This window comes from Patagioenas fasciata, chromosome 6 (genome assembly GCF_037038585.1).
Source record: "Patagioenas fasciata isolate bPatFas1 chromosome 6, bPatFas1.hap1, whole genome shotgun sequence".
Taxonomy (NCBI): Eukaryota; Metazoa; Chordata; class Aves; order Columbiformes; family Columbidae; genus Patagioenas; species Patagioenas fasciata.
The window spans coordinates 36791341-36819304 of record NC_092525.1 but is presented as its reverse complement, the minus strand read 5'-3'; the positions used below and the strand labels follow the sequence as shown (position 1 = coordinate 36819304).

General features: G+C 40.1%; 1 protein-coding gene across 1 annotated transcript; it reads left to right on the top strand.

Annotated features, from left to right (window-relative positions):
• The first annotated feature begins 1123 nt into the window (after window positions 1–1123).
• On the top strand, window positions 1124–27645 carry GIPC2 (GIPC PDZ domain containing family member 2). Its single transcript, XM_065842705.2, has 6 exons — window positions 1124–1475; window positions 8533–8718; window positions 12198–12378; window positions 15547–15656; window positions 16348–16429; window positions 26110–27645. The coding sequence occupies exons 1-6, from the start codon at window positions 1239–1241 to the stop codon at window positions 26262–26264; spliced, it is 951 nt and encodes a 316-aa protein (XP_065698777.1). The 5' UTR covers window positions 1124–1238; the 3' UTR covers window positions 26265–27645.
• Window positions 27646–27964: the final 319 nt, after the last annotated feature.

Genomic DNA, 27964 nt, shown 5'->3' with positions numbered 1-27964 from the left:
GAGGACTTCTGACTCTGGGCTGCCTCCTCGTAATTCACTTCTCTGTGCATCCGTGGGCTGGCTGTGCCACAATCCTTTGTTGTTTCTCCCCAGTTTGCTGTTTTTATTTGGGGAGTCAGATGTGGTAAGGCAGTGCTGCTTCTCTCTGTGGCTTTCTAGCAGATTCCTTTAGAAGGCCTGGATGTTGCCTCATGAAACTTCCACTCTTCACATCTCGAGTGGATTCGGTACACCAGTGAAAATGGAGCAATTCCACTGAGGTGAGCGTGGAGCACCTAAGATGTCTTCTGTAATGTGAACATCTAACTTACCCCATAGAATACACTTTTCTGTCCCACGGTGGAGAAGGAAACATTTTAAATCCATGAAATATTAGAAAATACACTTTTCAAATATTTATATGTTAAATCTCACTATTTCGAAGTTTTGTCCAGTTCAATAGAATGCCTCTTAATCTTTGCTTATATAGTTGTTACTGTATTAATCCTTAGGAGTTTATAGGTATGCTATGCACAATTGTAAACACCAAGAGTTAGCTGAAGTCCTTGTGTACTTCATGTTTTGTATTGTGCATATAAACCTATCTGATCAATATTTAGTACTTCATTATTAGTAGAAATTCCTGAACCAGTGAGTGGGAAGATGGTAAACCTTTTATGATCTGGGTTTGTGCACAATTTAGGGAAAGACTTTAAAGTTATATACTGTACAGTATACACTGTATATACATAACTGGAAAAAAAAAAAAGTGGAAGAGGTGTCTTTGGATTGGCCGGAAATTGGACCATACCAGGGGCTGGCAAAGTCAGCATTCCTGGTGCAGTCTAGTTCAGAGTGCTCTTAGCTTCCATTTATGAAAAAAGTAAAAAACAAACAAAAAAACCCCACAATCAAACCCTTCCTAGCCAGTATCACGGACAGGGAGGATTATTTATTTGTTTATATGGAGTAACTTCTTTCCCAAGTCCCTGGTTGTGGCCTCAGTGGGCGGCGGGGCCGAGGCTGAAGCAGGGGACGGGACAGCCGAGCCCCGGTGCCCCCCCAGCTGCCAGGGGAGCGGGGAGAAGAGGAGGCTCCCACGCCTTCCGCCGCCTTGCAGCGGGGCCGGCTGCGGGGCGGGGCGGCCGGCGGGCCCGGGCCTCACCTGGCGGCATGGCCGTGCGGGGCCGGGGCGGCGCCGGGGGCAGAGTCCAGCGCGGGCAGCCGGCGGCGGCAGGAGCCCGCTCCAGGCGCGGAAGATGCCGCTGGGGCTGAGGAACAAGAAGAAGCACAAGTCCAAGGAGACCTCCAAGCTGGTGGAGAGCGAAGCGGCGGCCCCGGCCCCCGCGGCCCCAGCGCCGGCAGCGAGCGCGTCCCGGCTGCAGTTCCACACGCAGCTGGCGCACGGCAGCCCCACGGGCCGCGTGGAGGGGTTCGGCAGCGCCCGGGAGCTCTACAACAAGATCGCCGAGGCGTTCGGCATCGACCCCGCCGAGGTACGGCCCGCCCGGAGCGGCCTCGACAGGCGAGGGACGGAGGTGGGGGCGGTTCTGGGCTGAGCGGTTTTGCAGAGTTTTGTGGACGTGGGTATTTTCCGGGGGGGGAAATTCCTTTTGCTGTTTCCAAGTGACAATTTCCATACGGGAAAGGATAGAAGCGTAACCGCATTTAAGTTTTACACAGAAAAAACAATTGTCCTTTTAGCCAAAACATCTCCAGTGTCTTGGTTAACCTGTTGCCGGCCCGCTGTTTAACACAACTGTTTAGCGCCGAGTCAAACCATTTGTATTGCGGTTGAGCGGAATAATTATTTGCAGTGCAAGAATTATTAACTGTAGTGATTCGATACAGTTTAAAATGAAATAATAAAAAGAAATCAATGGATCCATGAGGTTAAACACTCAAAATGAAGGCAATGGGGGGTATAAATGCTTTAAATCTGGCTACATTTTAAAATTCCAACTGAATGTGATGTTTGGAAAGTTTTCTGCTTTGTAAGTTAATTGCTTTTAAAAGGCCCACTGTTTAATTGAAGGTATTTCAATCTGTGACATAATTTTTCTTTTAACTCCGCTGCCTTTTTTTTTTTTTCCTGAGCCAAGTTTAAAACATTGTTTGGATAATGATTCATGTGTGTTTGCAAATGTATTGTTTTCTCTCAGTTAAAAGGCAGTGGCCATATCAAGTTCTTCCTCCGTGGTTGGTGCTATGAACCTTAACCTCTGAGAGGCAAATTGAAACAAAGTGCTAACATTTCATTATGCCTGTGTGTGGCTATACAGCTTTCTCTTTTTTCTTATTTGCAGCTGGCTCTTTTAAAGTAATTAAGACTTTTACTACAGACTTTGTTCTGGGAGTCTGCTGTGGCCTGACCGAGCAGCATTGTAAACTGTAAAAGTGGCCGTGGCGGTGAATACAGTTTAACCAGTCACTGTTGCATTAAGTATTATAATTAAGAAGTACCAGTACCGTTGCCAGCCAATGCACCTATGTGCCAGACCTTCCCAGCTGCTTTCTGACCTTCCGCTTCTCTGTTTTCTCTCCATACTGAGCTGCTGTTCCCCTTTTGTTCTGCTCTGCCTCCAGTTATACCTTGTACTCTCAAATTCTTGCAGTTGCCAGGTTATCTTCTGTTTTAGTTTTCTTCCTTTCACCATTGAACTTTTGTTACTGATCTTTTGGCTCCGCTGACTTTAGAAAAAACAGCGTTCACCAGGAAATTCAGTTTTACGTGAATGCTGCACTCCCTTTTCTCCTGCTACATGTATAATCTGACACTCCAAAGGTTTTAGAGGAAGCACCACACGTATCATTGGCATCAATAACCAGCCTTGTGCAAACTAGAGAAATTTCTTTCTTCTTTTCTCTTTTTCTATTTACTTTCTCATTCCTATTTGTTTTTCTTTGGGTTTTTTGTTTGTTTTGGTGCTTCGGTTATGTTTGGTTTCTTAAATGGGGTTTATTGCTAAAAGTGGATGGAGAATTGTTGCTGCGGGCACTGAACTTAAAGTCTTCTACTCAAGAAATTCAGTTGGCTTTAAGAAACTAAGTTGTACAAAATGAAAATAGTGATTAAAAACATTTCCTGGTGTACAAGTGGCACAACAGAGTGAAGAACCTGAATCTGGGAGTCTTGCAACAGTATTTTGGATGGACAAGATAAAATGGGATGAGCGAATAGCAGGGGGTGCCACGAAAGAATGAATTTATTAGCAGCTGCTGAGCTTCCTGGAAGTAAGCTAGACATTTAAAATGGTATTATCTGTTAATTGAAGCTGCTTTTGGACAGACAGTTTGGTGTAAAGAAAAATGCCAGAAGCTACACCTCAGCAAACTGAAAGATAGCAAGGTACTCAAATGCCACGTGTAGGTGTTATCTATCTGGCCAGGAAGGTTTCTGTGACCCAGCTATCCTGAATCCCGTGAGCAGCGTGACACCTGAATGCCGTTGGAAACAGGTACTATCACAGAGATCTCTGTCCTGTAGCGACTGAGGTGGAAAATAGGGGGCGGGTGAGGAAGGAACTCAGTGTAGAGAATGTTTGGTGAGCTGTTACGGAAGTGAATGCATTTAATATGATATGTGAGTTTACTGAAGTGTAGGCAAGCGTATGTATTCTTGGATGTATTCCTGCTTCAGTGTTTTAGTACAGTTCCAGATGAGCTATACATGTGATCTGTCACTTCTCCTTTTGAGTCCGCATGTTTACAGCACCTCATTTCTTCGTGTCACATCTCACAGGACCCGCTGGGTTTGGTTTCTGCTGGAGAATCCTTTCCAGGGTCTGTGGTTGACTGCCAACAGTGACAGAGCAAAGCTTGTACAAAACACAGTATTTGTTGGACAGACACTGACAAAAAAATTCTGTGCAGACCTGGATCGTGAGTAGGGTAGGATGGGGACGGTGGAGCTTTGAAGGGGACGCTTCTTCCCTCCTGTGATGTTTGCTAGGTATCTGTGATGGAGGGAGCCATAACAGCAGCTTTCTGAGGCTTTTCCTGTACACAGCTTTTCTTATCTAGGTATTTTGTTCTTCATCCATCTTCCAAGATGAATATAAATCTTAGTTATTCCTTTTGAACCTGATGTTCAGCCTGCATTTCTGCCTACCTCTCTGCTGTTACCATGACTGGCATTTCTTCTTCTCCAGGTCCAAACTGAATGTTTGTTCCACAGGGAGGAGTGAAGATGGCTTCTAGCAAGGGGCTGCCTGTATCTTTAGTATTAATGCTGTTTGAGATAGATTGCATTGTTCTTGACTTTTAACTTCGTTCTTTTCAACAGGGTTTCAACAAGGAAGCACAGAGCTAAAAATATATATAAATAGATGCTATTCTTAGCTAACGCCATCCACAGTCATGTGTATGATTCTGCTTGCATAAATAACACAAATATCTCCCTCATTTTTCCAACAGAAGATGAAGAAGGAAAAGTATTTGGGTATGGTCTTGGCTATTTAGGATTACTACTCCACTGCAACTATCAGGGAATGCATGCAGCAGGGACTGCTATGTTCCCTGTAAGGTGAATGTGCTAAGTGCAGCCTGTATGATAAATGAGCACAGACCAAAGGACAATGTGGGTCTGTTTAAGCGTTTGGGGGTGGTGTGCTCCTGTGAGAGCACATGGTAGGGCTTTAAAGCGTTCAAAGTAGCTAATCGGGCACTGGGAATGTGGATATTAAAGTCCAGCTGTAGCAGGGCGATTTCTTGATCAGATGAGGAGGGAATGGTCAGCCACAGAAGCTATATGGACTTCCAGTTTGCGTACTCATAGTTTACACTTTTGATTATTGTGTTTGCTTTGGAAGGTGAACTATGGTGGGGCTGGTGAGGTAAGTTGAATGCTCAGCGGGTGTGTCTGCCGAGAGTCCACGGAGGTTGCGGCTCTTTCACGATGGAAGGAATTTGGCTTCGTAAGGGGAACCAGGGGCAGAAACGCAGCTCCCTCTCTCAGTTCAGCTGCTGAGCTTGTGCCTGGGCTGTTGTTCCGTGGGCTTCGCCTCCTCATGCTAAACAGTCAAGTAAACTATGAGGCTGCGCTGCATTCAACTTCTGCAGAAGTATTTGATCCTCATCACCAAACTGTTTGAAGTTTTAAAGTACACGCTTATCTGCTGAAACGTTCACAATCTCTGCAGATCGGAGACTTTAAATGAACAAACTTAAACACTCCCTACAAACCACCTCCTCCCAGCCCTATGGCAACAATTGTTTGCCTTGCCCTTCCCCTAAGCAGCGCTTAAATTTCACACCCATAGTAGGTATGATGCTTGCTGTGTTAATGGTCCGTTTTTCAGATACTTTTAAGCTGTATGGAAGGCCTTACACTGCAATTCTTGCACATTCTAGCTTTGAAAAAAGGGAACAATGAAGCACTGAATGTTTATTTTATAGTACTTTGAACGTATTTGGGGAGGCAAAGTTGTGTTCCTGATAGGGTGCCAAGAGCACACTAGAACTGTGTTGCTCTGCCTGTTGCTGCAGCTGGTCAAGGCTCCCACATTTTCTTCAGGGAGGATAAAGTAAGGTGCCTAGAAAATACGTTGGTAATTTTTTGATATAATAACATCTACCTATATAGGGAAATATGTCAGTTGGTGTTACATCTTGCTCAGAAGCAGAATTTCCATTTCCCCGCCTCTTTAATAGAAAAAGTGGTTATTATCTCCTCTGTAAAGTTTTCTGAGATCTACTGATTTTGAAGGCACTTTTAATAGCTTCTGAGTGTGCCATCTATCAGTCAACTTAATTTTGAATTCTTTTTGGGGTGTAGGCTTAATACATAGAATGAGAATGTAACTAGTATATAGGATATGCAGTATGGCACTGCATATATACTTTATATAGCACATAGTGTAACCCTCTTTCTCTTAGCTAATACAAGTTTTTTTTTTATATAGCGCACAGCGTAACCCTATTTTTATTGGTTAATAGTGTCTCTTCCTATTGAAAATACTGAGGCTGGGAATAATCTGTTAATAATCTTATCTGACAAGTCTGTTTTATAAGGTTGTGCATAAGCCCCCAGTCCCTGCCAGCCGAATGGAATTCCCTCATTCTCTGTGCCGCACAAGATGACTCTCACAGTGAAGGAGGTATCCTAGATAATTTGTGACTTATGTAACAGCTATCATTTATAAAATCTTGCTAAAGTTGGCATGAAATGTCACAGCACCGGTATGCCAATTTAAAGATTAAATACATATGAAGGTTGAGGGTAAAAGGGGAGAGAAAAGACTTAACAATGAAAATTGCACATGGGATTTTTTTCTTGCTTTGTTTCTGGGTAAGAAAATTACTACTAAAAATATACCACACGTTGAGTGAATGGAAGGTGTACTATAGTAGCTGTTGTTTAAGCATAAAGCTGTTTTTAGGTACCTATATTAAACTTCTGTAAAATCTATCAAAAAACATCATATTTGAATTGGCAGGTCTCAGTCATATTCAAATAAAGCTGTGCTGTAACTGATAGCCGGTGTAACTGTATATCATCCTGTGTAGATACATCTTTAGTACATTACTCTTTGCATGTATCTGTTCTGAGAAAAAGCAGTTGTTCACTAAAGAGGATAAAGAATGATTTAAGTTTTATTTTTGACTGGCTGATGCTCTTGTGGTTAGCACAGAACTGACTCACAGAAGATTCTGCAGACTTATAGGCTATAGTAGGAATGCCAGCCAGATGAAGGTCTAAAAAGAGAAACTCCGGATCAAGTTTCTAAATATCACATTTCTTCTCAGTTGCCAATTTTATCTATTCAAAGGTGTGACAGTAGTTACTAGATGATTGTCTGTTTGACAAGGTCAGATGAAGGATGCTAATGTCTAAAATGCAAAGACATAGTGCTTGTTCATTGTAAGAACTGAGTTGCAGCTGTAATCTGGCCAAGTTATCATGTAGCTTGAGAGAGAGCTGAAAACGTGTAAGTGAACTTTATATAGTCTGTTTGAATGAACCTTCTTGGTTAAAAACAGTGCTGATGATTATTATTTATAAAATAAAATTAAATTTTCTACTTAAAACCAGCTGCATTTCTCTAGGTGATGTTTCTGCTTGAGTATTGGTTAACTGAAAAGCTTTGCATTACCAAGAGAATAAAACTAATGTCTGTTAAGGGTGTGATGTTACAACTCTCATTGTTAAAGTGAGGCATTAGATTGATTAGATTGCAGTGGATGTTTGATGGATCATATGAGAGAAGCAATTAGCCTTTGAAGCAGGGCTGTTGTGGTTTTTGTTTGTTATGGTTTGTTTGGTTGTCTTTTTTTAAAAACAAAACAAAACCAAATATTAAGTAAGACCTTCCTCATGAAGAAACACCACCTCACTACTAAACTTGCAGTCTTTAAAACCAAAAACACCCATAGTTACAGAATCTAGAAGTTCTAGAAAGCTTCAGAAACTGTAAATGCTCTCTGTGAAATACATTAGGAGAAGTATTCACCCTTCGTTTGACCTGGAATAGATTTGAATAGGTTGGTGACTTTTGCTTCAATTTTTTCTGCTGTCATCCGATGATGCCAGAAGGAAAGAAAAGGCATTTGAAGTGTTCTGGTGCAGTAGAGATGTGTCTGTAACCTCCCTCAGGCCCCCAGTACAGCTGTGGTTACTCTGACTGTGAGCAGGAACATTGAGTTGTGTTCTTTTATATTGCCGAGGCTGTTTGGTACGGCTTGTACTCAAGAAGCAGAAAGCCCAAAGACTGCCTGGACTGGCCAAATTCCTCCCTGCAGCACCATGGTGGGCAAAAGGGTTGTGTCTGCCCTGAGCAGTACAGCCGGGTTAGTCTCACCCTGCCCATGCCCAGGACGATAAATCTCCCTGTTAAAGAACCACTGGTATAAGTGTAGGGAGAAAAAGGAATGCCTAACACCCAGTGCTGAAGGGGAATCCCTCAGAAAGGCTGATTAATGAAGAAAAAAATGACTTCTAATAAGTTTGAACAGAGATGACACCTGCTTATGCTGGAGGAAGGGTAGGGAACTAAGCAATGTTGCCTGAGAGAATGTCCTCTGAGCTAATAGTGGAATGCATGGAGGAATGTAAAACATTTTATCCCACCTCGTGACATTTTTGTTTTGATGAGCTCCCTTTTTCTCCATGAAACTGCTTTCATAGAATAGTTTGGGTCAGAAGGGGCCTTTAATGGTCATCTAGTCCAGCTCCCCTGCAATGTCCCTAATGATGTTTGAATCCTGTGGAATTTGGGTTGGGTGAATGATGAAGCAAAAGGTGGTCGTGGCTCTTGGGTTTGCTCACTCTACCCTCCAGAACAAGCTGTTCTGTTCCAGCTGGAGGCGCCTGTGTCGGAGCTGGTGTGCTGGGACAGGCCGTGTGAGGCTGCTCACACAGATTCTCTCCTTTGCTCCCTGCCAGCTCTTATCTGCAGAGTTTGAGCTGTTGATGCTTCCTGTCGTGTGTGTGGATGGATTTCAGCCATGGATCTGTTGCCGAGGCCAGAGCTATGCTCTCCTTTTTTCTTCCTGTCGAGCTCACTGAACTTAATATACCATTAAACTTAATGTGTTTGCTTTCCTCCTGCACAGATCATGTTTTGCACTTTGAACACTCATAAAGCTGATATGGACAAGCTCTTAGGTGCACAAATTGGCCTTGAAGATTTCATATTTGCCCACATAAAAGGACAACGAAAAGAAGTGGAAATTCTTAAAACTGATGATGTGCTTGGGCTTACCATTACAGACAATGGAACTGGCTGTGCGTTTATAAAGGTAAATGTATTCGCCAGTGAAATACTTTGTTCTATAGAAACTTCTGTTGCTATCACAGTTTAGTTATTATTTTAATGATCCTTTAGAACTATAAAATCTTTTATTATCATATATATGATAAGTAAAAAATAAAGTTGCTTTTCTTAGGTACATCATTCAAAATTAGTTCAGCTATTTCTGTAGTGCGTGTCATTCAAAATCAGTTCATTGGTTCGTTGCTTCTGTAACGTATATCAGCTACCTGATATATCAGGTGGTAGGTGTTAGATACTGCTTGCATCTGCCCCCTCTTTTTGTTTTTATAGTGATTTTCTGATGTCATTGATTAGCTGCTTATAGAACTTACGTCACTCATGCGACAATGAGATCAAATTCTTTCAGTGTTTATGACAGTTCACAGGGCAGAAGCCTTTGTGCTGTATAAGAATAGGTGCAAGTACAGTGCTTTCTCAGCTTTTCGGTGTTGTCGCTTTAGATGGGTAGGATCAATTAAAAGGTGCTAAAGCTATGGATTAACATAATTTAGCACAATTAACCTGAGTAACAATTATGGGCAGTAACATGTGCGATATATTAACCATAATTGCTTTCCTCTTCCGCTTCTATATGACCTCCAGATCGTATGTTTTGAGACAAGTAGAGAAATGATGCTACCCATCTCGCTAGACATTAGGAACCTTAGTCACATTTTCTGCCATTTTTAGATGTTTTGCTCTAATCTACTCAAATTATTCATTATTAGTGAGGCATTGGCAATTATCTTTGTTTACTGCTGTCTCAATTGCTGTTCTCATTGCTAGTGTAAACAGAACTTGTATGGAGAGGTTGTATTCTCTATCCATTCCTTAGCTACCATGGATATAAAATAAGATGTGGTTTAGAAATAGGCTCGCTTTGTTGCGAAAAAATGTGATTGACATAACGCTTGAGAAAGCTGAGATGCACTGGAGGCCTCAGTAAGCAGTTTGACAAAATCATTGCCTTATTTTTATGTTTACAGGCACAGAACTCTGAATTTCTAGTGGTAGCATCTACGCAGCTGGTAACATTCAGTCACGCTGCTGCTTATGTGGCCTTCTAAAAGAAGGCATTGAAAGCTTCAGTGATTAAAGTTCAAGTGTGCAGCACTGCACAGTGTTACACTCTCTGTGTGTTGTTGGTAACAGGGATGGAGAGAGCAGCCGTCACACAGCGTAACTGGAGCAGACTGGAAACCCCTCGCCACATTAGCAAGACAAGCTGTAGTTTGCAGTAAATTGTATAAAACTTGTCTGAACAAATATGTCATTGTCCTTGTACTGGCCTAATAAGCAGGATAGTGAAAATGGTGCGGTCTTCATGGGAATGCATCAGTTTAAAGGAGGTTCTAGGAGCTCGCTGTGTTGCTGCTGCAGATTTAGCTAATGGATTTTTAAAAGCAGCATAGAAAATACATATGCAAATGTAAAAGCTGCATCTTTTTAATACTTGGTTCTCTAGGTAATGACTAAACAGTGACTGTCTCTATAGTTTGATAGAATTATTTTTGTTTATGTGTTTATTTGCCTTGAAAAATGGTTACTATGTTTCATTATTACTTAACAATTAATATAAATGTTTCCTGTCTTTGGGTTGAAAGCTGTTATAGGCTATAGTAATTTTATTGCATTTTGAAAAACAAAACAGTTTCTAGGTTTGTTACATGACCCGAATGTTTTTTAAACCTGACCCTCTGAACTGCAGGTTCTTCTCCTATGAAATCTAAATATTTCTTTTGCATTACTAAGAACGAAACCCGATGTCATTCTGCTTTCGCAAATGTGTTTTCTGGGTACGTGGCCAGATGGGGAGATGCATTGCGGAATCAGCCATTCAAAGAGTAACGGTAGAACTTGAAGCACGACTGACTGGTTTATAAGGAGACATTATAAAATAGGGTGGCGCAATTAATTTTAGGCATTGTGTAGGAAACAGATCTTTGCTTCTAAATGGTCTGTAGAGCACTTGAAATACAGGCATATCAGTTGCATCTTAATTACTGTGACAACGTAGCTTGACTGTCTCTGGTCAGTTAACTTGAAGGGAAGATAGAAACTAAGTCATAAAATCTTTGATATTGGCACAAATGATACAGCCAGTGAATATTACTTAAACAGTTTTGGTGTTAGGATCCAAGTGAAGAAGCAAAGCTAAATGGGAATGAATTCAACATGTAGACTAAACATTAATTGGAGTCTGGCGGGCATGCTTCTGAATCCATGCACCTGATACCAGACACACATTCGGGACCCAATTTCTGGCACGTGTATGATACCTTCACCATAAGGCTTCTTTATTGTTTTAGATTAGGTTAAAGAAAAAAGTGCTAGAAAGAGTTAAATTCAGCTTGAAGCTAAAAATCGTTGCAGTGTGTTGTAGGACACTGAGCACTGTCACACTTCCCACTGACTCTCTCAGATGGAGGCGCTTGTGTGGGCTCAGATGTGCCCACATCAACCAGGAGCAGGTTTCTGAGATAGCTCTGCAGCTAGGCAAGGTGTTAGGGGAGTAGGTGGTGATATGTTTGTCTCCCCTGCCTCACTGTTATCTCGCTCAAAGTTAGCCTGAGCATCAGTCGTTATTGAAAAGAACCGTATTCAGGAAGATATTAGAATGAAATTCATATCTCTACAAAATACAAGATATTCTGTGTCATAACTTCTCTATTAAATAGGCTAACAGCTTACATGACGTAGGCACATGATGAACAGATATGACGACAATAAACGGAATCATTGAAATTTGAGGTGTCTTTTAATTATCTTCATAAATCATTGACATATTGTAAAGATTAGTTTTTTTCCCATTTTTCAAATTCTACTTCCTAAAAATTATTAATACTAACTTCTGTTATATTTTATGGCTTTTAAACCATTTGTATTCCATGAGATGGCATATAGAATAATTTATTTTTCTTTATTGCAGAGGAAACACTTTAATATTAATCTGTCTAGCGTGATAAGAAAAATCGTGAAGTTTTATCACTATAGATGGGTCTTAACCCTTTATAGTATGTCACTATTTAGTATATCACACATATTATTTTCACATCCCTGGACCATACTTGAAAAGAGAAAAGTTTTGTCCCTATGCTTGTCAAGCTATTAAATCAAAATAATAACCCCAAACTCAATTAAACATTAACGTTACTGACATGTTCATGTTTGGGTTTAAAGCACAAAAATGTAGCTTATTCAGAAGCCTGATTTCTGAAGTAGGAGTATATTTTTGTTTTCCCCTGTTGATTTTATATTCAATGCTTATTAAGCTATTTTGAAAAATAAACCTTTACAAAATACATTTTATGAAAATCTTATAGGCGAAACGCACTACCGGTATAATAAACTCAATCCTATTGATGGTGTTAACTGACATTCTTGAAACCCTGTGGTGTCACCTCTTTACCAAAAGGAAGATTTCTAATTCTGTGGGGTTTTTTGTTGTTTGTTTTTTAATTCTAGCGAATCAAAGAGGGTAGCCTTATGGACCAAAGCAAGATGATCTGTGTGGGTGACCACATAGAGACTATAAATGGAAAAAATGTGGCAGATCGTCGGCATTACGAGGTTGCCAAAATGCTAAAAGACCTGGAGAAAGGTCAGATGTTGAAGCTGGAGCTGATAGAGCCTATGAAAGCATTTGGTGAGTGATCTGGCTGTCTACCTTGTTCACTGGATCTTGAAATCCCAACATTGCATTAGAAGTTTGTTTTCAGATTGCAGCCAGGTATCCTCTCAATGTAACATAACTGATACAAAAAAAGTATATATATATATTTTTATTTTGAAGTGAGAAATTCGTGAATGGATTTTCTTCTCTCTTGCCTTCTCCAGCAGTCATCCTGGTGTGCGCTGCCTCAGCCTGAGTCTCAGTTGTTTGATTCCTTTGCCATCAAGAGATGATGCAAAATAAGAACAAGAATTCTCTCACAGACCCAGTTTTAAAGCATGGATCGCTTCACTAATGTGCTGATCCTTGCACCTCCTCTTTTCCTTTATTGATACATATCCCTGTTTAGCTGTGTGTGAGAGTTCTATGTTTCTGAGCCCTCTTTTTGGGACAGGACTCTCAGATGCAGAAGGCACTGCAGAAACCCCCGTCTGCCCTTTCCAGCATTTTGTGGATCTCTGGTCATACAGCAGGTACACTCGGAACTGGAAGAAAACTGTATGGCAAAACTCTGTCTCTGCCTACAGCCTGCACACTATGAGGAAGTGATACCTATATAGGAAGAATGCATAACTACTGCTAATCCTTATCTATATTAATTTTATCCATGTGGTAAATTAAAAAAAAAAAAACAACTGAGTTTTCATTTTTATTCCTTCAATTTTTTATATCACCCAAACCATGTAGCATTTTTCTGTAATAGAAACTTCAAAATACTTCTAAATTATGGGTGTTGATGAGTTCTTGTGCATGGCTGCACTAACAGCAAGTTAAAAATCACCATTTTCACCACAGCAGCAACAGTTTGAGATGTTTGTTTTTCAAATCTTTCTTTTTCTGTTAGTAGTTTACAACTGCTGTCATATACCAGTCCTGACACTTGGTGTCAGAATAGCAGCAGAAATGGAAAATGAGAGAAATTGGAAGGTTTCTTTTTGCCTTTTGTGTTTCTGTGAAAATACGGATTATGAACTCATCTCTAATGCATTTGGTTTTAAGTTGATACTCCTGTTAAGTAAATGTGTGTGTGTTATATATCATGCTAAAGTAGCATTACATATGCAAAGCATTGCAATTAGTAATATGGGAATACCTTTTAAATTGGGGTCTAGATTTTGCGTTCAATACAAAATGTGTTACATGGTCTATTTCTAAAGACCAAGGTAAATCAGCACTTGATTGATTTCTTCAGCCATTATTTAATTGTAATTACTTTAGTTGGGTGATTAAGGTACTTTTTAGTCTGCCTGTGATGTAGAGAAGGAAACCTGCTAATGCCTTTAATCTGACATTGAATTAAGAAGCAATCAGAGCTTTTTAGACAGATTTTTACATGATGCATGTTATTTTTTTACCCTACACAAATGAATTTACAAGTTGCATTGCCCAATAGATTAGAATATCCTGCCTTAGGTGCAGTTAGGCTTTAGGCACAGATTTATTTGAGATAATGTTTAAGCTACAGCATGCTGAGAAAGCCCTTGAAGAGATGGCAAACGAGCTAGATCCTGCTGAACAAGTAGGTGCTGGATTCCTGTGAGTTTCAACACAAGTTTGTGAGGGTGTAGGAATAAGATATTGGTATCAGTGTGAAATAAATATAATTTACTGGTTGGATATCTCTCTGTCATGTGCACACAGGCTGCCTCAGTTATTCTAGGCAAGACTTGCAGCACAGAATTAAAGACTTGTCTGAATAAGATTGGTCCTTATCAGTCACAAGCTAGTCCTCTCCAAATTGATGAAAAATTAATAGAAAGAAAATAAAGAAAATAAAATAAAAATAAAAATAAAGAAAATAAAAGCAGCAAAACACAAACTCAATTTAAATTATGTGAGTAGGAAATATAATTTTTGTGGTGGCCAGAAAGCTTTTGTTTGAAATATTGCAAATAAAGGTTATGTCAAATCATGGTGACAGAACTAGAAAAAGATGTATGTTTTATCAGGAATGACTTTTTCAAACAAGTCTAGCAGAACTGATGACAATCTTAAGGATGTTTTAAACTGTTCTCGAGGCAATGAAAAGATGAAGGATAACTGTCGATCCTAAGTATATATGTAATAGACTGTGCCATATCTATCTGGTAAAATAAACACAATCAAAACTTATTTTTCAAGACTTGTTCAGCAAAATAATCTGAGTTTTTGACTCCTTGTGGAAGAACGATGCGCGTAAATCTACCTGGGCAAAATGAAGATAGCATGTTAAGGCCTTGCTTTCAAGGCCATTTTATTAGAAAGGCCCGCTGTTAAGAGGGGGAATAATCTGGTCGTGAAAACAGCACAGTTTAAAACAGTTCTGCAAAATTATCTTCTCTGTTCTAGCACTTTCCAAATTAACTATGTAACTCCCATGACAGTAAGTAAATTAAAGCACGGCTCTGGAATGTAAAATTATGTCCTAGAAAAAGACAGCCAAATCTTAAATGATTCTATAGTACTTTTACTAACTAGGGTGCCCTTACCCAAGGTTAAAGAAGGAAAGCTTGAATTGAGGTAAAGAAGACTTAGGCTAAATCCAGATATTCTTGGTAGTGATTTATCAAGTGTGAAATCACGACGTGGGTGAAACCAGTGGAAAAACTCCTGCAGGTCTGCTCAAGGAGATTTTGCCTGTGTGACAGCTGGTATCCAGCTGCTGGCTCAGCCCAGTGTGACCCATCACCACCTGCGCTGCAGTGGTGTCTGCACCGTTGCACCAGTGAAATGTTGCAGTGCTAACCCTGCTACGTAATCTGCCTGTAAAGACCAGGATCAATCAACATTTGGCTGATGACTTCAGCTGGTATCTAATAGTAAGTAATAAATACTTTTATTTTCCTGTAGAGTAGGGAAATAAAATTATACAAAGTGCCTGTGTGAAGTTGAGTGCAATAGGTCTGCGTAGATATATTAGTTAATTCAAGTCCTAGCTTCAGTGCAGTCAAGCAGATATCAAAGTTTGAAGAAAATAAATGGTCAGCAGAGCTATACTTACAATACAGTTAATTTATAATTAGTTTTTTACATATGTCTAAATCTTGATTAGAAGACAAAGTGAAGGTAATGTAATAACCAAAGCACATACATCATATTCTGATGTAGCATATACTTAGTTTTGTTTAGTTTTCTCTTTGTTGTTATTTGTTTTGTCTTTAGAAAAGCTGGAACCAAGGTCCAAAGGTGGAACTCTGACGGAAGCTAAAATCTCCAGAGGGAGAGAAACACTTCGGTTGAGAACCAAGGGCCCTGCTACTGTGGAGGAAATGGTATGGTTATGTTTGGGCCCTTCCATAGTTTAATCATCTAGCACCTGATTTATTCTTCCCCATGGCTGATAAGATAAAGAAGGAAGGAAAAATCTGGATGTTACAAAACTCATGGGACTTAAGAAGAAAACTGCCTTTTGCAGGGAGAAATGCTTCTATGAAGCTGAAGACTTGCAGGGATAGGATGGGGCTGAGGAATCTGGAAACAGAGAGCCTGTGCTTAGATATCATGGATCATTTGGATGAATTTAAGGTAGATTACGCCAAGGAATGTTGAAAAGAGGGAAGCAGGGGAAAAAAGCTGGGAGACAGTTGAAGAGTTGGTTCTGTTTCTGACACTGCAAAGTGCACTGGGCTGGTTTAAGAGTGTAAAACCAGGATTAGGGTTTGGAAGAAGAATTGTTATCTATTGTGAGTTCTTCTAAAACTGATGATGATTTGATGAACATCTGTCAGGAGATGTAAGGCTCCTGTTCAGTTTGAATGTGAGAGCTGTGCAGTTGGACAGTAGGAGGAAGGCTCAGGTTTTTGAGAAGAGGCAAAAAAAGTGGAATAGGGTGTTTTACTTGCAGGTTTTGTAAGTCTAGGTAGGATGTGAGCAAGGATAATTAGTGGTGAATTGCTGGTTATTTTAAAATCTGCATGGATATAATAATACTTTTGTTCTTTTTCTCCCTTTATTTCAACAAAGCCAACTGAAATTGAAGAAAAAGCCATTAAAAAAGTGGATGAGCTTCTTGAAACGTACATGGGGATAAGAGATACTGAATTAGGTGAGTTTTTAACAGCTACATTACTACAAGATTAAATAATTTCTCATTTTCTGTAGTCTAAAATGTATTGAGTACCTTCGTCTCCGGATGTAAGCAAAGCAAAATTTGTCCCGCATGCAGTCTCAAATCTTGCCTGTATTTCTGCAAATGTATGTCTCTGATAAAAGAATCTCTCACTACAAACCTTATGGTGTGATTAATTAATCCTCTATTCTTCCTGCACATTATCTATACACTATTGCATGAATTATTTAGTTGTTTGCCATTAACTGTCATCATTGTATTTTTTTGGGCATGTATTTTGTAGTGGAGCTTGTATGTACCACATTTAAGGATTGTTAAGGGTAAGTGTGTCTATTTACTCTTTTGCCACTTGGCTTAGACACATCAAAGCTCATCACTGAAGTTTGAATTTGAGATCTTCATCAGTGAAAGGGCAACTATTTAACAAGGGAACTGATGGAGTAATTGTACACATTTATCGAATTCTCTGAAGTCTGTGTTCTGAAGAACATGGGAAATTTTCCAGAATATTTACTAGCTATCACAATCAGCAATTTATAGTGAAAGAAACTATTCAACCCCAGAGTCATAATTTCCTTAAAACTGCACCAAACGTCCTTGCAGCTGTTGTTTCTCTCTATTAATCTGACAACAACTAAATAGCAACTTCTGTTTGGGAAGGAGCCGCAGTCTGGCTGGGTAAGAAGTGCCGCTGTAGCAGCTGTGGCTGGGTGTAGTCCTCATACGATCTTGTGGAACTGCTAATACTCAGGCAAAGAAGGAGATATTTATTGTTATCGTAATATCTGAAAAAGTCATCCAGGAATTAGGAAAGGATAAGCTAAGTGGAAAGTGATCTTGAAAAGAAAGCTCCTATGAGAGAGAAGTTGGGGAGGCAAAGGAGAAGAGAAAATGGGTCTGGAAAGAAACTAAGGGCAAAGCAGGAGGGTTGGACAGGCAGCACCAAAAAATGAGAAAAATAGATTATCTGAATAGCCAAAAGGCTGAGGGAGGTGGGTCTTTTTAGTTTGGAAAAGAGGAGACTGAGGGGTGATCTTATTGGTGTTTACAAATATATAAAGGGAGAGTGTCACGAGGATGGAATCAGGCTCTTCATGGTGACAGCCAATGGTAGGACAAGGGGTAGTGGGTACAAACTGGAACACAAGAGGTTCCACTTAAATTTGAGAAGAAACTTCTTCCTGGTGAGGGTGGCAGAGCCTGGCCCAGGCTGCCCAGGGAGGTTGTGGAGTCTCCTTCTCTGCAGACATTCAAACCCGCCTGGACACCTTCCTGTGGAACCTCAGCTGGGTGTTCCTGCTCCATGGGGGGATTGCACTGGATGAGCTTTCCAGGTCCCTTCCAACCCCTGACATTCTGGGATTCTGTGAAAAGCCTCCCTGGCCTTGACTGCTCCAACAGGCAAGCATCTGATCAGCAGCTTCTACTGGTTTTCTCACAGGAAAAACTGTAGGTAAAATATTATTTGTCCCCCTGCCTAAGACAGAGGTGGGCCTCCTGGCATAGAAGAGAGCACGGAGCTGCCGAAAACTCGTGAATTATGTTTTGTAGCTAATATCTTAGCTTTGAAATTCCCAGAAAACTAAAAATTCTCCAAAATTCTGTTCCTAACAACCGTGATATGCGTTGCCCCTGCCGTGCAACAGGCTCCCAGGAGCCATGTGTGGTGCTGACCCTCTGTTTAGCTTTGGGAGCATCCCGTGGCCTGTCCCTCTCCTTCAGCCTCTGCTGCTTGCTCGGTCTCTGGCTCAGGCTTCAAAGCTCTGGAGTCTTGTGCCAGCCGTTCCTCTGGGAGCTGTTTCTGTCCTGCAGCTGTTCCCTGTTGCAGTTTTGGCTGGAGTCAGGCTCTGGAGGCTCCTGTCGTTGCTGGTTACCTCCAAGATCCCTGTGCCCTACAGACATAAGTGGCCAAAGGTGTTCTGGTTTTGATGTCTGCAGCCCAGAACCCTTTGATCCTAGGCTAGGGGACAGTTTCTTGGGATGCTGAGGTGTGCTCTGCTCTGGCACAGGGGAGCGAGTTCCTGTGGAACTGGTGTTCCCTGTGCCTTTGGCTCTCCATACCGTAACAGGATCACTCTTGTATAGTTGACTGGGGAGTTCAGCTTTCAGGACATACAGCTGAGCTGATTGCCAAGCACCTGGTGGAATTTTCCTCTGAATTCATTGATTTCTTTTTCCAAAAGATCTACTATCCTTCATCTTTCAGTATGTAGTTTAGAAAGTTGCAAAGAACGCCTTAAGAGAACACTCAAAGAAGGAAGAGGTCTTTGTCCTCAAAGATACTCTCTTCTTCCCAACAAGGTTGTTGTTTTGCCCTTCACCTCTTCCTTCTCTCCCTCCCAAACAGGCAGTGGAACAAAGAGAAACTCACAGGAATCAAAGACTACGGGGTTCGCGTAGCTTTAGTTTGCACCTTTAAAGTAATTTCAGAAGATTCAGATCTTAGAGTTGAGGGCCAAGGGTGATGACAGAAAACCAGTTTTATCAATTTTAAGCAATGAAACAGCTCCAGGACTCTTCAGGAAAGGAGAGCTAATCACCTGTCACAAATCTTTTCAATTAACATATGTCAGTTTTTCATATGCTGGATGTGATCAGCCACCCATGAAAATGAAACATGAGGAAAGGATTCATTCAGAGAACGCCAATCACCACCCAGCTAGAAATTTCACTCATTACTCAAGGCAGATTAGTTGAAAATGCAAGTCATCACAATGCGACAGCCGACAAGTGATTAAGATCTCAATCATTGCACACTCCCATGCAGTTCTGTTTGTCAGAAGCTTTGAATGTCAGTTAATATTGCTCTTTCATCTCCATTAAAATGACAGTTCCGTGGTGTGATTGAATTCTAAAGAAGTGCTCCAGTTTTAAGGCAGAAGTCAGAAAGAAAGGAAAGAAAAAATAATGTAAAATTACAGATAGAATTAAAGATGAGATAAAGCCCTTAATTTTTGCATTGTTAAGTGTCTTGACAGTTTCCAGAATGGCTGACTAAATCCCAAAGTTGGAGCTAAATGCTTGGAAATAATTTAACGAAATGCATGCACTTTTTGTTTTTTGGCACAGGTTTTGGGCTTCAGAGATCTAAATGCCATTGAGATTTACATACCTGCCTTTTGAATGCACTTTTACCTTTTTACCTCTTTATTTTACTGAAAACTGGACTTAATCTGCAGAAGGGACACTTGGCTCTTGAAATTTATTACTCAGCCATTTCATGGACACGTTAGAAACTGGGCCAAGGCTTGACTTCGGCCTTCTTTAAAACATAAATGTGCCATCAGGAGATAATTCAGGTTGCTTTAAATCCTGTCAGTACTTTCTGGTAAAGGAACATGAACAGTTGATTAATGGGAGGGACTCGGGAAACAGTCTTAGTGAAAAATACTGGTGGCATTTATTTTTTAAATCAGTGGGCCTTGAATTGTTACGGACTGTACTTGAGCTGGAGGAAGCCTGAATCTATGGGATCCAACCTCAGAATGCTACTGATGGAAAAATGATGGCAAAAAGGGCTTCACATCCAACTTTTTCTTTCAGCATCTTTTGGTTAACTCTTCATCCACTCATATTTTGTTCTGGTATTTTGCTTTTGGATGATTATTGCCTTTTTGTTGTTCCCTATCGTATTGTCAGACGTTATGTATCTTTGCATATTCTCCATTTCTATTTAGAAGAATTTCAAATCCACTTCTCCACTCTTGACTTTATTTTTCAAACTTACTGTCTAGTCAAAATGTCCTAACAAGTTTAAACTTTTTGTCACCCAGGCTTCTTCTCTGGGTTCATCCAACAATATTAGATAGTTGTTTTTATCTTGAAATGCTTTGACTGAAGTGATAGTCTCACCAGGTCTCTTGTTTTCTGCTCCTTCTGTCACCAGACTTCCTTTCCCAAAGGGTTTTATTGTATACACTCTGGGGTATGTAATTTATGACTGTTCACTTACTCTGAGAGCATAATGGGAGTTTGGTGAAAAAGGAAAAAGTAGCAGGTCTGGTTAAACAGGAAAACTTATCCACTTCAAGAAGAAATAATACTTAATGTAAAGAAACAAGAAGAAATTGTATTTCTGATGATTCCTTGAGTGCCAGATCTGACAATGTTTATCATGAAATTAAACCCAAGTAATGTTAAACACTGGAAACTGCAATGACACACCTCATTTTCTTGCATGTTGTAAGGGAACTGAATGTGAGTTTTAGCTCTTTTAAAATATAAGGACAGAATCGTAACATTTGTTACATTTTGATGAAGTCAAAAGCTTCTGATAGTATTACAGCTAAATAAACACTGAAGTTCTTGTTGAGATTTCTGAAAAAGCTTTTTTAGAATTTAGAAGATAGGCTCTAGATAGCAAAACCACTATGTAAGGCAGAGAGTAACAATGGGAGACCGTAGCTTTCATGACTTGTGCTGCATGTGTCTATCAAAAGTGAAAATAAGGATTTTGTGAAAGATCTTTGAAATTATTTTAAAGGAACTAGGTTTAACAAGCCAACATACTTCTTTGTTCATATTTGGAGAAGCCTGATATTGAGCTTCTCGTTTAAAGTTGAGAAATCTTCTCATTTCTTTGATCACTTGTAAGTGTGCTGAACTTCTCACATTTTATGTAAAAATTTCTCAGGTATGACCATTGCCTGAAGTGAGATTAAAAAAAAATATCTGAAAACAATTGGGACTATTTAGAGCGTGGAAAAATATTCTATTGGAATAAAATTCCTGTAATCACTTATTGTGCAGCTGTTACAAGAAGCAGCGGGGGAAAGGGAGGGGAGTGGAGGCGATTTGGCACGGCACTGTCGCCCTCTGAGAACCAGTAAAGTTTTCTTCAAGTTGGCAAGTATCTGCTAAATGCCTTGGCAATCAGTTGTTTCTGATTTGCCTTGGGAATTAGGCGTTGCAAATGTCACTGTGTAAACAGTCACGTTCTGCACAGCTGTGCGGCTGGGGATGCCATCCCATCCGTGTCCGTGTTCACCGCCCGGGGAAATGGGAATAGGGCCAGTGGGCGATAGAGAAGGCTGGTCAGCTGTGGTGTTTCTTTATGCGTGGAACTAATGACGTAGGGATCAGCTTTGCAGATTTGTGTATGTCAGCGTCACAGCTCGGGTGTGAGGGTCAGGCAGGTGGGTGTTCAGGGCTGCTGGCGCTAGAGGACAGCACCAGGCTGCCCAGCACCGACACCCCGCACGGACATCCTTCCACAGAGCTGTATTTCATTACATCAGATTAATCTGAGAAGGGGAATGTGCTTTAATAGACACAATACATTAAATATATCCTAGTAGCGCTGATTACGGTTGCCCAATACAGATGAAAACACTTGTTTGAGGCTGCTGCTGTCGGGCAGCAGTGTCATTCTAACTCTTGCTTGACTGGGTTGAAAATTGTCTTGATTGTCTGGGTTTAGTGGATTTTGTTTTCAAGTTTTGTAAATCTCTAATAAACTATTTTTAAGATTCTATTTTACAATTTGGGAAGCTCAGCCTTTAAAGAAAATCGTGTTTGAAGTAACATTTTCTTTTAATGACAGAGTTGCTCACTGTGTAATTCTGAGTTTTCAAGTAGGGCATCTGGACTGTAATATAGTGCTGTGTTATCTGGTTTCATCGCTGCTGTCTGTCACATAGCTCTTGCATGTATTCTGACCAATTTATCTCAAAAGTGGCTAAATTCCTGGCTTTCACTCTTTCTGCTGGAACACTTGTCTAGATCCTCACTCTGTTGATAAGTAACTGTTTCTAGATGTGGAATCATAGAATAGTTTAGCTTGGGAAAGACCTTTACGATCATCAAGTCTAACTGTTACCTAGCACTGCCAGGTCCACTGCTACATGTGTCCCTCAGCACCATATTTACATGTCTTTTAAACACCTCTAGGGATGGTGAATCCACCACTTCCTTGGGCAGCCTGTTCCAATGCCTGACAACCCTTTCTGTGAAGAAATGTTTCCTAATATTAAATCTGAACCTCCTCTGGTGCCAGTTGAGGCTGTTTCCTCTTTTCCTATCACTCATTGCTTGGGAGAAGTATTCCCTAGCACCTGTCTTCCAGCTCGGGGGGCTGGGTACCCAGAGAACAACTGGTCTTACTATTAAAGACTGAGGCAAAGAGGGCATTAAGTACCTCAACCTTTTCCTTGTCCTCTGTCACTATGTTTGTGCCCATATCCAATAAAGGATGGAGATTCTCCTTAGCCCTCCTTTTGTTGCCAGTCTATTTATAGAAACATTTTTATTGTCTGTTATGGCAGTAGCCAGGTTAAGATCTAGTCGGGCTTTGGCTCCTCTAATTTTGTCCCTGCATAACCTCATGGCATCCATGCGGTCCTTCTGAGTTGCCTGCCCTCCTTTCAAAGGTCATAAACTCCCTTTTTTTTCTTATTTGCGTATGTTTGCTCGTCATCTTGCACAGCACTTCTCCTTTCAACCCTTTCCCAGTGTCTCTACAGAGTAATTTCATATCCTGGTTCATATGCAGAAATCTGTGAAGTTTAAGTTACAACCTTCACCTGATTACCTTCAAGATTGCTCCTCAGCAAATACCTTCTTATGCCACGGTGCCAGGGGATATAGGGTGGCATTGATAGGACAAATATCTGTCTTCTGCTTGTCAGGAACAGAGTCCTTTGTTTAATGCCTGTTTCCCATCCAGACTCCTCTGAGTCAGTGTTCCAGGACTTTCACAGGGGACACAGAAAGAAGCAGTGCAACAGGGATAGAGTTTCTTCTGGCAGGGAAGCAGGTCCTGAGAGTCCTTGAGAACCACTAGTGGTGCCCAGGAAGTTGAGTTACACTTGAACTGTCTTGATCACAGTGGTTTGTTTGTCGAGATTTACGTAAATTTTCCTTGGAGTGCTTTGTGTAGTTTGGCACACTGCGATTCTCTTTGGAGCCTCACGTCTGAACGTAGTTAAAACCAAAACGTCAAATTTCGTCAGAATTACTGTTGTTGACATCTACAGTGTGGAATATGGCTCAAGTTTGCTCACAGCTTGTTGCAAGTTTGCATAACAGCAAACTGTTTGCCAGAAGTTCATAACTGTCAATAAACTTGAGCTGAAATTCAGGTCAACAAATTAATATTAAATACATTTAATAAAACTTCAGAAAAGGGGTGGTTTCTTTTCCTTTTTATCAGAGAGATTTTACCATGTGATACAACATGGTGCATGCAGTAGACAGCAGATGGTCCCAGTGCAGTTGGCCTTCTGTGGCTTCAGAACTTCTTTCCGTTTCTCAGGCACCATAATAGATATTTTCCACTTGAATGTCCCTCTGAGAAAAGGCAAGAATCACCAAATCACAGAATGGTTGGGGCTGGAAGGGAGATCTAGTCCAACCCACCTGCTAAAGCAGGTTCACCCAGAGCACATCACACAGGAAGGTGTCCAGGCAGGTTTTGAATGTCTCCAGAGGAGACCTCTGGTTGGCCTGTTCCAGGGCTCTGGCACCTTCAAAGTAAAGAAGTTTCTCCTCATATTCAGGTGGAACTTCCTATGTTTCGGTCTGTGCCCATTGCCCCTCATCCTGTCATTGGGCACCACTGAAAAGAGTCTGGTCCATCCTCTTGACGCCCACCCTTGGGATATTTATAAGCATTGATAAGATCCCCTCTCAGCATTCTCTTCTCCAGGATGAACAGACCCAGTTCTCTCAGTCAAAGAAGCTATCAAATTCTTCAGTGTGACACCTGAATTTGATATGCTCATGAAGAAACTGGTGGCTACTTGATGCATAACAAAAGATGGAGGACATCTTGCAGTTTAAGGCAGGTGTGTAAAGTAGTCACAAAATGAAGCAGACTTTGAGGGTTTCATCTATTGTACGATACCTTCATTTCTTGTGAATTTGAACAGATGCTGTGGAGCAGAGATACAGCTCAGAAAACAAACTGCATTCAGCAGTGGTATTTGTGCTAAGTCTGTTTTACAGAATCTTCTGCATCCCTCAAACCATGATAGCCTGCTGCCAGTAGTTCTTCTGGCCTGGCTTAACCAGGAGGAACTCTTGTGCTGACACTTTTCATCCTTCAGGGAGGTGCAAGTACCATGACTGAGAGAGGTTTGAGCCCTCACAGTTTTTATTTGCTCTAATAACCCTGGATTGCCAGCATCCAGTGTTGTTTGGGATAGACTTGCGACTTGTTCTAGAATCTGAGAGACTGTGCAGCAGCTAGTGGTGAGGGATGAGCACTGCAGCTAAGGATTGAGTCCTAAGCAGCAACCCAACTGTAGCCATTTCCAAATTAAAGTCTAAAACTTGATAAATTCTGATAAATTCTGATACTTGGGTATTAAATAAAAGAAAATGCTGGACAACATGGATGTACAAGATATCACAGTCCACCTCTTTTGTACCAGACATCTGTTTTAACTTTCGTAGGTGCTAAGATGTTCTTAGTCTTTAGTGGCTTTGGTTTATTGTGCACAGCAGCAAGGCCTTGCCCTTGCTTTTGCACCATTTGAACCATCTGGCTGAGACTTGCAGAAAGAACTTGGATCTTTTTTGCTTTCTAGTGGCATAAGCACAAACTTTCCCAGCCTTGAGGGTGCTGTAAGTTAAAGGTTTGCTTTTCAGAGATGGATGTAATAATAATTGAAGCAAACTCATCCACTAGAATTAGTTACTCCTTAGTTTGAATGGTACGGAAAAAATTGTAGACCCAAGCAGAAGAATAATGCGGCTCACAATAAATGCTTCGGTCTCTTTATTACAAGAGGTGGTTTTGGGGTTAAAAAAATTAAGCTAAAGTTAAGTAAAATTAAATAAAATCAAACTGAAAAATTACGCAGATCTGCTTGAGGTCATATGATATTTCCTTGAGAGCACGACTTCTTTCAGGCAGTTGCAAACATACTCTGTCCAATACCTAACAAACCAGATTTTAATTTTCTCTGTATTTTACACAGCACGTTTGTTGGCCTAATATTTGAATTCTTGTTTCCTAAAATAGGTTATTCAAGTTTTTTCTGTAGGCCTATTTATCATTAGTCCTTTCTAAATGCAGGTCATACTCGACATTTAAACGTTTAAACTCATAAAATGTGTTGTCGCTAGCAAACCCATACTGGCTTAGTTGCATGTATCTATTATGCAGGCTGTGTGTTGTTTTCCATGTTCAAACCCCTTGCCTTCTGGCTTTCTGTGAAAAACCTTGGCCACTTTAAACTCGGATTTCCTGAGATTTTTTTTTCATTGTTTAGAGGAGAAAAATATTTGGGTTTGCCTTTTCATCTTCTGGTTTAGGTCTGCAAGCTCATATCAAACTCATTGAAGTTGGTGATTAGCTGGCATGGGTCTTGTTACACCATGCTTCATGTGCCTTCAGTAATGAATATAGGATGTCATTAAATAAGATTAAAATGAAGGTTTGTTGAATTAAAAATCTAACCTTAGCCAAACAAACAGAAGAATATATAGTGAATACTCCAAAGAAGCTCTCCTGTTTATCAGAGTGGAATTTAGTGAGTGTGGGGGCATTTAAGTACATAATTCCTATCGAGTCCTAAATTCAGTAGGTAAGCATTACATCTCCCTAAAATGACGCTACCTGGTTTTGAAAATAGACATTCAAAAACCATTCTGCCCGTATGCTAGCTGTCACTTTTGTGATAATTACATTATTTTGTTTCGTTACTTTTTAGCTGCAACAATGGTGGAAGCTGGAAGAGACAAGAAAAACCCAGATGAATTTGCAGTGGCATTGGATGAAACTCTTGGAGACTTTGCATTTCCAGATGAGTTTGTCTTTGATGTATGGGGAGCAATAGGTGATGCTAAGCAAGGACGACTGGAATGAGAACTGTGCAGTTTATCAATCCCTATTTGAAAATACAAAATTATTTTCAAATACATACATCAGATTTTTAATAAGTTTATTGACATGAATCCAGGGGGAATAGAGAATGAATACAGAATACTTCTGTGTAAATATTCTTATCTGAGACTTTCTTTTGCGAAGGAAGGTTTCTAATAGAAATATGAAGATAAACCCAAAGTTCTGACAACTGCACATTTAAAACAAACATTTAATTTACATGTAGAAATCACTGTGAGGATTGTGTAAAGGAGATATATTTATACAGACATTTTATGAAAATTAGGTGTTTTTTATTGTATGTACACTTTGATATCAATATTGCGAAGAGTGTTAGACATACGCAACAGGGAGTTTGGGGTTTTTTATCTCTTCTTTAGAAAGGTTTATAAACTTGTTGAAAATCTACCTAGCTACAACGCTGCAGTTCCTTGATCTTTTGTTCACCTTATGTATTCATATACACAAAGAGCTGTGGAAAACCTAAAGCAGGGGCGTCAAACTCATTTTCACCGGGACCACATCAGCCTCACGGTCGCCTTCCAAGGGCTGAATGTAATTTTAGGACTGTATAAATGTAACTGATCCTACATTCTACTCTGTTTGTGAAGAACCTGAGTTGAGGAAAAAGAAATATTCCTCTACAACATGAGAACTAAGATCTTTGAATGAAAAAAACTTGCTTGCATTTGAGTCATAGTACACACTGTCTGGGTATTACTGAGATGAGTAAGTATTATCTGTGGTTATTTTCAACATGACAACATAAGAGGGGTATTGAAGGTGTTTGAACTAGAAGATATTGTAAAGTCCCAGACAATCACAGTTTGGATGAAAATGCATGCCTAAACCCTGAAAAATACATTAAAATAATTTTAGACGTTAGGATTGCAATTATATTACACATAAACATTAATTTTAACTGATAATACTTTATTAGTAAACCTCAGATTATTAAAAATGAACTGTCTCTTTTAACACATCTGCTATGCCTATGTTTACCCTCCTCTTCACTCTGTATTTAATAAAAAACAATGCAATAAGTTTTGGTTTTTACTTATAATGAGATTCTTTCTCAGCTTTTGCTATGCTTGGTCTTAATTAAGGAAGATAATTGTTCATTTGTTTAGAAAATGCTACTTTCAAGTGATTATTATAGCCAAATAACACGTCATGAGTGTCCTTGAAAACAAAACTATGGGGTCTGACCTGGAAGGTGTCATAGCTTTTCAATGTTTTTATGTTTGCATAAGCATGTAAAATAATAGGCATTATCACTACCTAGTGACTTTTCTTCTGAGGAAAATGTCTTTCACTGTCTTGCAGAGATCTCTTTAAAATAAAGACTATGCCAATAATTTTACATAGTCTATGTCAATGATTTTTTTTGTCTATAACCATGACACCTCAACAGATCCTATTTCATTTACTGTATTACTTAGGAGGGCTGGTGATCTCCAGTCTTTCCCACGTGTTAAAATAAGTGAATATTTTTTCTAGTTATGAAATATTGCGTGAAGTCTTATAAATACTGTTCAATGGTCTTTCAGTGGGGATAATTCCAGTTTTATAAATACTGTTGTGAATATTTTGGTCTTATATTTCTGATTTAAGGAAAAGCTTTCACATAATATATTCCTTTTTATGACATGAGTAGTAGAGAGTAGTATGGAAGTCACATA

What these genes read in the sequence shown, in the direction of transcription:
- GIPC2 (XM_065842705.2), top strand. Translation starts at nt 1,239, where the DNA reads ATGCCGCTGGGGCTGAGGAACAAGAAGAAGCACAAGTCCAAGGAGACC. An exon ending in CTGGCTGTGCGTTTATAAAG is followed by an intron (nt 8,719 to 12,197) that starts GTAAATGTATTC and finishes TTTTAATTCTAG; the next exon opens with CGAATCAAAGAGGGTAGCCT. An exon ending in AGAGCCTATGAAAGCATTTG is followed by an intron (nt 12,379 to 15,546) that starts GTGAGTGATCTG and finishes TTTTGTCTTTAG; the next exon opens with AAAAGCTGGAACCAAGGTCC.